Here is a 13139-nt window from a genome sequence, read left to right on the forward strand (position 1 = left end):
TTTTGGAAGACGTGAACAAAGGAAAGGTTTCGGTGTCAAAGGAAAAAAAGCAACATCATTGTTTCCTGGATAAAAAGTTGACACAGAGGCGAAAAAACACAAGACCAGAATAGAACTGTTTCATTTTTGACTAAAAAAGTGCAGAGGGAGAAGGAGACGGGAACAAAGTATTGGACAGCTTTCATCATCGGGTCTTGGGCTACATTGATCCTGACAGTATATCAACATTGGTGCTGAAGTGAGAACAACTAGGAGTACCCGAGTGTGACGTGGGTTGAAACACCACTGAGGCCGGTGCTCAGAAGATCGTCCCATGTTGCCACTGCCTTCATTTGGCTAAAAGCACTAACAACAGAAAAAGCGTTGACATGCACCTATTATGAGATTCAGTCAGGGGAACTGTTTAAGCTAAAACTGCTTATGAAAGCTGCGATACAGTGACTGTGGAGATACTTATATCAATCTTTTTTTTTCTTCACTTCCTCTACCATCGCACTTAAATTGGTTGGGAGACAAAAACCCAGCAGGCTACACTTCACTGCTTCTAAAACTAATTTCAAAATTGTTGCAAAAGCGAGCGCACAGATCTGGTCTCACTTGGATTAGCCTGCACGGAGGCAAAGCGAGGCACCCGATTTGGCAAGAGGAAGGCAACATGTTAATGAAAACAGTAAAAGGAGGCGGGGGGGGGGGGGGGGGGGGGGGGGGGGGGGGTCTGACTGCTGGCTGTTAATGATAAGTGGTCTGGGGAAGAAAAAAAACCCTCAAATTAGATTGGCTATGATTTTTTTTCTCTCTTTTTTTAAGAGCCATAGTCAAAGTGCATCACTAAATGGATCAAGTGTCACATATAATATGCACATTCACTTTTTTTGGAACTGTAACTGTTGGATTAACCTTAAAAGAGCCATAGGAAATTGGAAAAGCAATTTAGGACAGGAAACTTGTCCAAAAAAGTTCTCTAAATGGACATACCACAAATGTCTAGTTGGCACAGATGGCTGCTTCACAGCAACAAGAGCCCCTCCTTTGTCCAGAAACCAAATATTGTGCTCCTCTTCAAAAATCTGAACAGACATTCACAGACATTGGTATCAAAAACACAGTGACAAAGGTTACAAAATTATGTCCCATTTCCAAAAAAGTTGGGTGAAATTCAGATAAAATTAAAATGCAGTGGTTTGTAAACCATTTAAACCAGAAGCTCATTGTGAATTAGATGCTAGGAGCACAAAAAAGTTAGAACAAGGGCCAAAACAGAACGTAAAAGGTGGGCAGGTCTCTCAGAGGTAAATATGGGACGTTAAAGAGGTCATACTTCTGTTCATCAGGGCCAAAAACCCAGATTGAATGAGCCAAGCAGGGAAGCACAATACTATAATAATTCAACCGTTAATGATATCATTGTCTGCACTCTTGCTTTGGTGTGTAGCATGTCTAAAGTGTCTTATAAAAAAGTCTGTTGTAACCTGCAGTAAGCTGGAGTGGAAACTAAAGGTGTTGCATAACAAGAAGCCAGAAAATACAATATTTGTAAAAGTGTTTAATTTTTTACATCATCCGTCAAAGTTTGGAACTGCTGCAGGTCTGCTGGCTGTGGGTGTAAATGTAGGTGTGAGGCTCACCGGTCTCCAGGTATTGCCAGCATCAGATGATATGAACATGCCAACATTGTTGTAAGAGAGCTCTGCTCCGATATTTCCTGCAGTGGAAATTACACACACACACAAGCCATGAAAAACACAGTGAGATCTCACAAAGATAAGAGGCCATATGTGTTTTAAACACATGCTGTAAATCACACCATGTCTCTGATTAATTTATCATCTTGGCTTGATTCCCATATTAGCTTGCTGACTTGCAAGTCATGTGAATAACAGAGAATATTTCATGTTAATTCCTGTGGATGCCTTCATTACGAGGACAGCATAATGCGCGGTGTAGAAGAGGGTGGGTGCCTCTCTCGCTCCGTCATTCTGCGGTGTTGCAGCACAGCGCCTCCAAAGCCTTTTCCTGCGAGTGTGCAGCGAGTGAACTCGTTTCTTCTGTTGTTCTGCTCTACTATCTTGGCCGCGGCTCAGTAAATAGGCACGTGTTTGATCTGGATGGTGTTTGTCATGTTGGTGAGATGATCTCTGCACCAGCTGACGTCTTAAAAGGCGCAGCGGGCAAAGTGAATCACGGTGCCAAAGCAAAGTCTCGGCCAGAAATACACACAAGCGCACACGAGTACATACTGTGCAAGCATCGCGCTGGGAATGTATGTTTATTCAGCGTTTTCACATAACGAGGACAAAACAACATAAATGTACATGCTCCATTGGCGCTAACACATCTCCTTCATCTCTTTTCTCTTTCTTCCTTAACACTTACAGGCACACACGACACATAAGTGTGGCCTTTCCCCACACAAGGCATCAAAACTGATGGACACCATCCACAACATGTCAGTCTATACGTGAAGCGGAGCTCCTGCGGTGGACTCTGCACAGTGAAGCTTAAAGAATTGCTGAGACAGAAGCTTAAGTGGGGGTCAGGTAGGGGTCACATCAGAACTGCATTAGATAATCAGGCTGCTGACTGGGACAACTCTTGATCCTGTGAAATGTTAATTTTCATACTAAAATAGCAACATAAGGCAAAACTAAACCTGTGCGATGCTAATATACTAATACAAATGTAAAATAACATTGTGGATTAGATGATGGATTATTAAACAAAATCAGCATTGTACAAATATGTTATTTTTACTATGCACCACTTCAGAAAAGCATTGATTACACTCTGATGAGACGGGCACAGGACTGTCCTGCACACACATGCAGAGAGACCAGGATAAATGTGTGTAAAGGTCTCCTGTGTGACGTCATGCACACGCTGCTCAAGGCTGGCTGGTGTGGGTTTTCTGAAGGCTGCGGCTCCTGCTTGGTAAAATCAGTTGCAAAGAATACCTCGTTGTCATTCCTTTGTTTGCTTACTGCATGGAAGAAACCCTCGGAAACAAACACTGTTTGCCTTCAAAGTAAAACTTACACCTTTAAAAACATGTTGGCTGGAGTTCTGGGGCACAGGCTTTACTTTAAAGTTTTAGTGCTGCTTAGAGAGTCGTTACAAGTCACCGTGTGCCATGCAAACTACTTATGACCCAACACAGTAAGAGCTTTTCATCACCCAGTTGGGGAATGCGTTTTTTTTTGCCTAGCAACTGGTGGTTGCCAGGGAGTTGCTGCTAACTGATTAACCTCCCCATGCTGGCTATTAATGCATAAATCAAATGTTAGTTATACTGTACATCTTGCATTTAGGCAACTGTAAGATTTACAGAGGAATGAGATGAATGTATCGTGAGCAGTGTTGGTCAAGTTACTTGAAAAAGTAATCAGTAACTAATTACTGATTACTTCCCCCAAAAAGTAATCCCGCTACTTTACTGATTACTTATTTTCAAAAGTAATTAGTTACTTAGTTACTTAGTTACTTTTTAAAAACATGATTTACAACCTGAATAGGTAATAAAGCGATAGATCTTTCAGCCCAATTCTACTTTTTCTGCATAATCCATCATACAAAATGTAATCAAATGGAAAAGTCTCTTTTTAAAATTTGTTTTATTAGTTTTAATCTTTTAACTTTATGCCTCAAGCAAACATTAAATTATATGCAACATTCTCTAACTGGAAGAAATTTGTTTAACATTTAAACCTATTTTCTGCACATTGCAGCATATAAAATAAAATATTTGTTTTGTGTTTACACTCAGTCTTTCAAATAAATGCAAGTGAAACACAGCAGAAAAAAAATAAAATCAAAGACTCAGCGGTCCTGTTGCTCTATTATCACCTGTATAGCAGGAGGCGGAGGTTTGCCCTGGTGCAGGTGTGCCGCAGCGGTCAGTGGAAGAATCCCCGAGTTTCTCTGTGAATTTCCCATTTCGTGGCAGCGTATTTGGTGCTTGTTTGGAAGTTTAGGGGTTTTTTTCGCTGTAAAAAGAAGTTTCCTTCCCACGCAGTGAGCAGCGGACGCTAATGTTTTTGTCACTTTTTACGGAATCAAACTCAAAGTAAGGTCAGTACTTCCACGCTTTAAACGCTGCACGCTCATACTCTCTCCCGCACTCCTTATATGATCCATTGTTGATCTGCACACAGCTGTTGCCACGAACGTCGCACTCGCTTACGTCATTGTCATGAGACACTCTCGCAAAAAATCACGGTTTTAGTAATGCAGTAACGCAGCGTGCTAACAGGAAAGTAACAGTAATCTAATTACATTTTTTGCAATAGTAATCCCTTACTTTACTCGTTACTTGAAAAAAGTAATCAGATTACTTGCAATGCGTTACTGCCCATCTCTGATCGTGAGTTACTTGGACGCTCACTAACAAGAGCAAGAAGAGAGACACTTCATGAGTCGATTTTACCCGGAAACATTTTTCTAGTGGTAGCTGATGTTAGCCTGCCTGTTCATTTAGACAAAGAGCTTGCTTACTAACGCTATCACTAAAGAAATACCACCTGAAGCCATATCAGTGTGCTTGTGTGGAGTTTGTGTTGGCGTCTAGGTTGTGTTGATGTTGAGATGGAGCAGAAAAGAGGCAGTGCCAGTGAGGGAAGGCACCTGTGAGCAAGCATAAGCATGCACATTCCAAAATTTAACCTGCAACCTCCACATATGATCGAAATCAGTCCACAGTCTGTTAGAAGCAGCTGAAGCAGTCAGAGAAGATCCTGATTTTTAAGCTACCTTACATGTGCAGACATTGGTAAATGTAAAGTGTTCAGCGTATGAAAAAAAAGTCATCTTATGCATTTTTAATGTGCAGACTGTCTTTGGTGTTCAGTGTTTTTACTCACCTGTGGCAACTATGATTCCCGGTGCAGAATTCTTGGTGGAAATTGTTCCTGACAAGTAAGGGTTCTCAGACATTTGGAGTTGTAGATGAAGAGAGCAGAAAGGCTGTAAAAGATTTAACAGAAATCCTAAACTGAAGTGGATGTTGATTTTAGAGAAAAGAAGCACCGAAGTTTAGATGCAGTGCCCAGACAAGTTGAAAATAAGAACAACTGTGTATGCATACGTGCATCACTGTAAGTGGCAATACTAATGGACACAGTATGATCTAACTCAGTCTTGCTATGCATCAGCTTATCTAATTAACTGCCAGGTAATAGGATGGGAAGCAGTGCTGATCTGTTATGTGAAAATGATAGGGTCAGAAAAATTAGAGAACAAACAACAAAAAAATCCTGATTCATTAGTCTCCCAAAGAGAGCTAACGGTGCCTTCAGAAGTTTTGCTAATTACATTTAATCTGTCATTAAAACAAAGAATGATGGAATTTGCATTAAAGTGTGAAGCTGAGCCTCCAGGGCATGCAAACAACAGAAGACAATTACATTTGTTCACGGAGCAGAAAAAAAAACCTGTGTCTGCTTTCATCTTTGCAGCAGACAGCGTGTCACTGGTGTAAGGACACCGAGGGCAGTGGGACTGAACAGGGTAATCAAAAGGAATCTACAGCAGTAATTAAAATGTCACATGAATGCACAATCACAGGGAACCTGTAAGCCACACCGCATGGCCCTGAAATAACCTCTTAAACAGCATGAAGTCCTCCTAATGTCTCAACCATGATTCCTGCTAACGGTCTGCCTGTTAGTTTTAGATGCAGGGAAACTATCTAATGAGGACAGACCTTTAACACGTGCAGCTGATCTGGATCTGCCGCTCGAGTACTGCATCTTCCTCATGATTAAAACAGAGGTTGCACTTTACACTATATTATGCACTAATATTAGTTTTTTGTACATGACTTGGATTAGCATGCACATGTCTATCTGGGCCATGTGTACTCATCTAACTGTAAATTAATTTAAATAACTAGAATTCATTGAACAATCTGAGCACGCAGTTTTAAATGATAACCAGTTCTTAATGAACGGATGTTGCAGATCTTTTCCACATGCTATAACACAGGTCCACGGCTCACTGGAAGGGGTTTCCTAAAAACTAGAATGCAGCAGATTAAGCTAAAGTTTGCTTGTCCAGTGCAGAAAACATCTGGCTGTGGGAAATGTAACTGCTGACTTGGTGAGAATGTTCCTACCTGTGAGAATCAGCAACATAAAGACCAATTTCCAACTATTATTTACTACACAGATGATTTATTTTAGGTTTTAGAACAGACTTCATGAGGGTGCATTACTAAGCTCTGGCTATAGAGCAGTGTTACAAATCAGCAAAATATATTTTTGTGTCTGCAGGTTTAGATGTCTTTGTGAGGACAGATAATTGGTATGCTACTATACTTGTGGGGACCAACAGTCCTTAAGGGGACCAAAATGCCCGTCCCCACGAGTTTGAAGACATTTTTGAGACTCAAAATGTGGTTTTAGTGGCAGGGTTAGAGTTAGGTTATGGTTAGGTTTAGGCATTGTTTTTTGATGGTTACGGTTAGGGCAAGCAGCTGGGGAAAGGATTATGTATAATAGATGTCCTCACTAAGATGTGAAAACGAGTCTGTGAGTAATTTCCATACATTTCCATAAACACAAGACAGCATTTGACGTGTACGTTACCAGTATGCAGTGGATGTCATTCCCCTCCAGGTCAGATGCAGGAGCCTGCAGGAGCCTCCAGTCCCGCCCTTTATTGTAGGTAATGTAGGTTTTCACCTGGTTGTCGTGCCTCTTGTTGGCGATTAACATGCCTTTAATTCCAGCCACCTGATTGGCACAGAAACATAACAGGTTGAAACCCATCTTTAAAGCAAGCCATCAGGGAGCACTTTACGCACAACACCCCTCCCAACACCCATAACAGTTAGGGCCTCAGTTGCGCATGAAAAAGCATACCCGGCACTCTCATCAGAAAAGGCATTTTGTGTATTGAGGCGGCAATCTTCACAACACCAGTTAAATGCAAATGGCGCGCTTATCCTTTCTTTCTTCAGCTGACAGTCCTGCAGACACCGTCAACAGAACAGGCTGCAGTTTCTTACACTGTGCTCTCTGTAATTATATCCTTACACGTCTCAGTAATCTAGACAGTACAAAATGATGACGGTTGAGAAGTGACACCTTGTCTGTTTTCCAACAACTGAACCGAATCTCACACGCACACCTGTAACAGTGCAGACTCACAGTTCTCTGACCAAATCCACCCTGCCTGTCGTCTCTCAGGGATTAGACACATCCCTCAACAAAACCAAAGCATGACATGCAACGGAAAGGACAGAGTCACTCTAAATGGTTGCCATAGTGAGGGTCTCCACACGGATGTGTTTGCCTCCCCGAAGGGGCACGTCTGTATAAGTGGCACTAATAGGCAGCGCATTTGACATTGTCATAGAAACATGTGGCTCAGGATGGATGCGGCTAACGAGGGTCCTCCCGTCCTCATCCAACCTGACCTGTCAATCGTGGCAGTAATTATTTATTGCCTCCACCTCCTCTGTCACATTCTCACACACACACACACACACACACACACACACACACACACACACACACACACACACACACACACACACACACACACACACACACACCTGCAGGCAAACAAGCAGAACTTTATATGTCCAGCAGCATCCACCCCTTTCTTTCCTCCCACATGACTTTCTTTAAGATACAGTGAAGGACGCAGATCTCTGTTCCAAAGCACAGATTACTCTGAAATGCGCTGATTTGCCGCCTTCACGCCACGCTGATTGCTGCTATTTGCTGTGAGCAAGTGGAAATGGAACAAAGAATATTGCATGACAACTGTGCAGCAGCTTTTCAACCCAGACGTCCAACACCCAGCTGCTTTTAATAACATGAGCACTGTTGGTGAGCTGACTGTTGGTAAAGATTTGACATTAACTTTTATATTTTGCGTTTGAATTTGGGTTTAATCTGCTTTGCTCTAGCAGACACTGGGTTACACTGACTGATTAGCACTGACTGCTCATGGAAGGTGTGGGAATGGCCCTCTTTATTTTTGCATTTCCAAAAATACCAACACAAGCCCTGGCAAAAGTGTCGCCTCACCTGGAACATGTAACAAACAGTTTTTCGTTTTTTTCCTCTGTAGCAAACAAATTAAATGATATTGTTTTAATTATTTTGTGGTTTTTGGGTTTGTTTAGATTAAGCACAGGAAACTAAATGTGGAATCATCATTATAAATGTTTAATATTTTCTTGCATCTCCTCGGCCTTTTATTTTGGACTGAATTATTTGGGGCGGGTTCCAACTTTCTTAAATAGTTTTATGACTGCAGTTCGGAGCTGTTCGTGGACCATTTTTGTGCTTCCACAATAATTTTTGTTTTTACCTTTTGAAAAAAATAAATATTCATCCTCATTTATTGTATTTTAGGTGTGTTTCATGAAGCTATAATGATCACTTAATAAAGTATTATTACTAATTTTACACAAGAACTGTTTTGTGGTTTGTTTGCAACAGAGTAAAAGAGTCAAAGGAATATTTTCCGAGTGTGTGAGATCTAATTTTGAGGTTTTGCCAAGAGTGTGTAGAAGACAAATGAAATGTCTCTAATGCAATTAAACATCAATATGAATCCAGTTTACTGGATCTGCAAAAGATTTCATTTTGCTTTAGCCTGACCTATTTTTCAAAGAAAGGGCACAGATTTATAGAGCTGGAAGCAGAGAATAAATGAGATTATTTATTGATTGTCAAGCCTTTGAAAACTTTTCTATTAAGATTACCCAGAAAAGGATCAAACACCGTCCTATATGACCCTTCACCTTGTTCCTAATGCCACTGCTAAATGTATGAGTTTGTTCTGGGGGTGGTGAGGGGATACACTTGACATGCTGCTTGCATGTGTTATTCAATAGTTCCACTAAAGGGCCCACCGATGAACTCACATTGTGTAAAAATTCAAAGAATTGCACGATGCAAACAATAATCTTCAACAAGCATAGTTATTACTGTGCAGCACAAATGACGTTTCACAAAGAAGTGAGCGATTGTGGACTTGTTCTGTAAGCTCGTCACTAATAATTTGGGATTTTTTGCTCACCCTTTCCTGTGCTTGCCCCTACTCTGCCACTTCCTGTGTACCAGGTATTTTATGTAAAATCAGCAAGTAGTCAAAGCTGCTGGTATGTCACAGTTCCACACAGGGTGTTCTGTGGCACTGCATGACGTAGAAGTCTATAGCATTAACGAATTCACTCCCAATTAGTGTTTTTACAGAAACAATTACTGATTTGCATATTTTAACTGAAACCAGAATAATCTAGCACCTAAAACTGGCTAAGCACAATAAGTTACCTAGACCTACAGTATTGTGCAAAAGTAAGCCAGCCCTCTTTTGTGTTTGTGTGTGTGTTTTGCTTCCAAGGAGCCAGGTGTTCTTGTCATTTTTAAAGCTGTCTTCAGCAATAGTTCCTCAGGCTTTCTGAGGGACTTTCAGTGTTAACCGGCAGATGTTGGGTTTTACTACTCATTTTCAGTCCAGTCTTCATAAATGACCATTTTCAGAGGAATGCTTGCAGTCACTTAGCACTCACTATGAAGAACTTGAGCATAAAATAGTCACAAAGGATGAACCAGTGCTGTGTCTGCATATAACAGGCAACCTAGCAACACATCTGTTTTAAATGTTGTCTTTAGTTACTTTGTTACTAGCAGTCTGTTGTTTTTTTTGTTGAATCTAAGAAATATGCCAAAGACAACACAATCTGAGGGCATAAAATAATATTTTTTGCACCAACAATGAGATTTCCAAATTTCTTTTAGCCAAAAACATAGCATGAAGTATGCTCTAAACCAATTTTGCATCTGGCCCTTCAGGTAAACTATTGTTAACCACCAGTCTAATTTACAGCCATCTTTAAATTACACAAGAGGTTTGTTCATGGTCTGCATTTCAGACAGTGGTGCTGGGGATCTTTTTAAAGTGATTAAGTTATAAATACAGAAAAGTACTGTCAGATATTCCACCATGCAGTACCATCTAGAAAGTCCTTGAGTAGAAACAGCTTCAAACAGCAACATTATTGGAGCAGTGTGGAATCATCTCGGCAAAGAACAACACAAACATCAGCCAGCATCCAAGGAATACATTTGAATGTTCTTCAAGGAGCCAGAAGAACTATTCCTAAAGACTATTTGCAGAAATGAAAGACAGCTGTGTTACAGAATAAAGGTGGTCGTACCAAAAAATGACTTTCAAGGTTGTTTAAATTGTACAAACACTGTTTTTGTCTTCTATACTGTAGTACATGTTTCAATACACTCATGGATGGAAACATAAAGAAATGGGGGATAGCTCAAGACCTTTGCAGTTACTGTGCTGTTCTTTTGCTCTTTAGTGAATATACAACCTTACATCTGACAACATGACCTTGTGAGCACCATCTGCCAGTACTCCATCCATCAGCTGGTTGTGGTGGTGTGATAGAAAATGTTGTTGATCCATTTTTTTTTACTGATGAGTGGAAGGCTCAGCGGTATCCTGATTTTGTCTTCATATCATCCTCTTTTACAAGATATACTCGTTTGCACAGAATGTTCTGATTGTATTTGTGACCACGGCCGGTTGATAACTTGTTCCTATAAATGATTCTATGCTTGTTATTATTCTCGTTCAAATACCGTGCAGAATGCTGCCGTCGTCTATTGTTGTTTGACCCATTTGCAAAGACAAATTAAAATCTCAGAGAGACGGCTCGTTTGTGTCCAGATTGATTTCCATAACAGTAGTAAGCAGTTTTGCACTGAAGTGGACAATCATAGTCTATGAGCAAACTGCTCACTAGAACATGAGTGATAATATAACAAAAAGATCCAAGATTGTGCATCTACACCGCACAGTTGGGACTGGCATATATTTGATGTCAATAGTTTGTCTGAATCATCTGTTGAACGTTGCGTTGTTGCGTTTGCACTTGCTGGTGGGAAAACACAGCCATGAATAACCACATCATCCCGAGTATCAGTATCATCCAGATCATTAAATACTCTCCACCGACAACAACCCACTTAATGTCTTCAATCAATCATCCTGAACTGTTTATTGTGAGGCGAGAGAGAGATAAATGATTTTTGATACAGTGAACTCCACACAATCTGAGTGCTAATCGTCAAAGAGCCACCTGCTAAGCCAACTCTCAGACTGAAGGAAGGTTTAGCAGGTGATGTAGAGCCCTGATGTCAACAGAAAATTAGTTTGCACAACAAAAGCTCATGATTACAAAAATTGCCCTTATCCAATCTGACTGACAATAAAATAATCCCCCTAATTTTGGAGATAATTGTCCAATTTTCTGTGCGGGGGAAAAAAAGAATAATTGATTTGTGGAGGGAGGGTGCACAAAGAACAGAGGCCCTCTGGGAAGAGAAGTGACTTCTAACAAAACAACTTTCACATAGTTCGCCGTCTCCGACTGGAGCTGCAGCTTCTGTCTGAAACGTCGCCTGTGTGAAGAACGGTTTGTCACGGAGCAACAACAATAAATGAGATGAATTCTGTCACATAGATCTTTCCTTGTGTAATGGGTCTGAATTATCAGGGTAGCAGTGTGTCATCTCTCTTGTTTAGGTTCAGATCGAGAAATGTGGCCGAGCCAAACACGATTAAAGCGCCTTGTCGTGCTGCTTGGTTAAACACCTTAACAACTGCTGCATAGAAATAGAAACTGCGCACACACTCACGTATGCACATACTGTGCAGGGCAAGTAATGGCATTGTTAATTACCATCCTGCTGTTACTGCTGCTGGCCAATATCTCACTTCCTTCCACACTCTCTCAGTCACACCTGCCAGTGTAGGACTGATAAACTGGGTTCACCCGGGAGTGGAGAAGGGAATTCTACTATGAATACAAAACCGTATAGCAGGCAGTAGGTTAGCTAACAAGGTCATTACAAGTCCAGAGCTGCATGGCAGTGAGCCCCATTAAATGCACTCTTTACACTGTATGCATGTTTGCAGGGTGGAAGCCCGCAGCCTGAAATGCAAACCTGGCTCTGAGAAGTTACAGCAGTGCTGTTGCACACAACCGCAGGTTTTATTAGTATTCATGTTTGTGCTGTAATGTCAACAATATCATCATCATCATCAATATTATCCACAGTTTATCTTATCTTTATAATACTGCATATGAATTATCCTAATGCAACAAACACAGATACGTTTTGCCCAATTTAATGCAGAAAACTAGTGTACACACACACGCACACACACACACACAAAGCCAAAGACTGAAGTGAGCTAAAATCTGTAAATGGAACGTACCTTATTAAACAGCCTTCGTTATTTTGTGTTGATAGCAGTGATAAATAAATGCACAATGAATAAAATATGTAAAATAGCTCTAAGTAGCAGCAGAAAAAAGAAAAAAGCCAAAGTGCAGCAAAAGTTGGAAGTTTCCCAATCCCTTCTGTTTGTACCGAAGAGTTGACCTCTTCTCCGGGTCGAATGGTTCAACTGGCTGATATGATGGGCGGAGACATCGATATTAGCGATTATTCATCCAGTCACCTGCCAGGTACTTTTTATTAAGTGCCTGCTTAAGGATGACTGTTTTTAAAGGCTACTTTCTGCTGGTGTCCATGTCACTTTTCACCAGAGCAATACAATAGCTGCCTTGGTAACAACAGCGCTCTTTCTCACCGTCATTACTCCATATTGATTGATTGATCTTGATGTTAGAAGTCTAATTCCGGTGCTGCTGAGTTACTGTTGACGACAAAACTAACCACAACGATCTGGCTGCTAATAACAGTTATTGCTGATGCGTCAGAGGCGTGTTTGATAGGAGGATTCTGGAGCTCTTAATTTACACCAGCATTAAAGTCATATAGTTTTCACAGTGTGAGCTGATATTCAATAGTAATACCTCACATTGAGTTAATGTTCAAATAAAAATGCTGAAGACTTCAACAACAGCTAAAAGAAAAAAGCCTCTGTGTACCACACTGTCAAATATTTGGTTAAAATTCATATATTTAAAGCGTGTCTATCATACTTTTCCTTAATTTCTGTCAGTGTCTGTGAACAAACATTACCAATACTGTCCAAACAATCCCTAACCCCTAGTCAAAAGCTCAGACTATTCTAAATGCTCAGTCACAGTTCAGCTCTGCTCTTGGCTCTGTTTGACTAAAAATGGTCACCTCGTT

General features: G+C 40.7%; 1 protein-coding gene across 2 annotated transcripts in view; it reads right to left on the reverse strand.

Moving 5' to 3' along the window:
• Positions 1 to 13139, reverse strand: part of sorcs3a (sortilin related VPS10 domain containing receptor 3a) — a 240046-nt gene that overhangs the window by 53040 nt on the left and 173867 nt on the right. For both annotated transcript variants that reach the window (XM_063477027.1, XM_063477028.1), the window contains exons 10-13: positions 6579 to 6725; positions 4854 to 4956; positions 1626 to 1702; positions 976 to 1067 (exon numbers count right to left, since the gene is read on the reverse strand). In XM_063477027.1, the coding sequence (XP_063333097.1) occupies positions 976 to 1067; positions 1626 to 1702; positions 4854 to 4956; positions 6579 to 6725 (419 nt within the window). The remainder of the gene's footprint in view (positions 1 to 975; positions 1068 to 1625; positions 1703 to 4853; positions 4957 to 6578; positions 6726 to 13139) is intronic.

This window comes from Pelmatolapia mariae, linkage group LG6 (assembly GCF_036321145.2).
Source record: "Pelmatolapia mariae isolate MD_Pm_ZW linkage group LG6, Pm_UMD_F_2, whole genome shotgun sequence".
In the NCBI taxonomy this organism is placed as follows: Eukaryota; Metazoa; Chordata; class Actinopteri; order Cichliformes; family Cichlidae; genus Pelmatolapia; species Pelmatolapia mariae.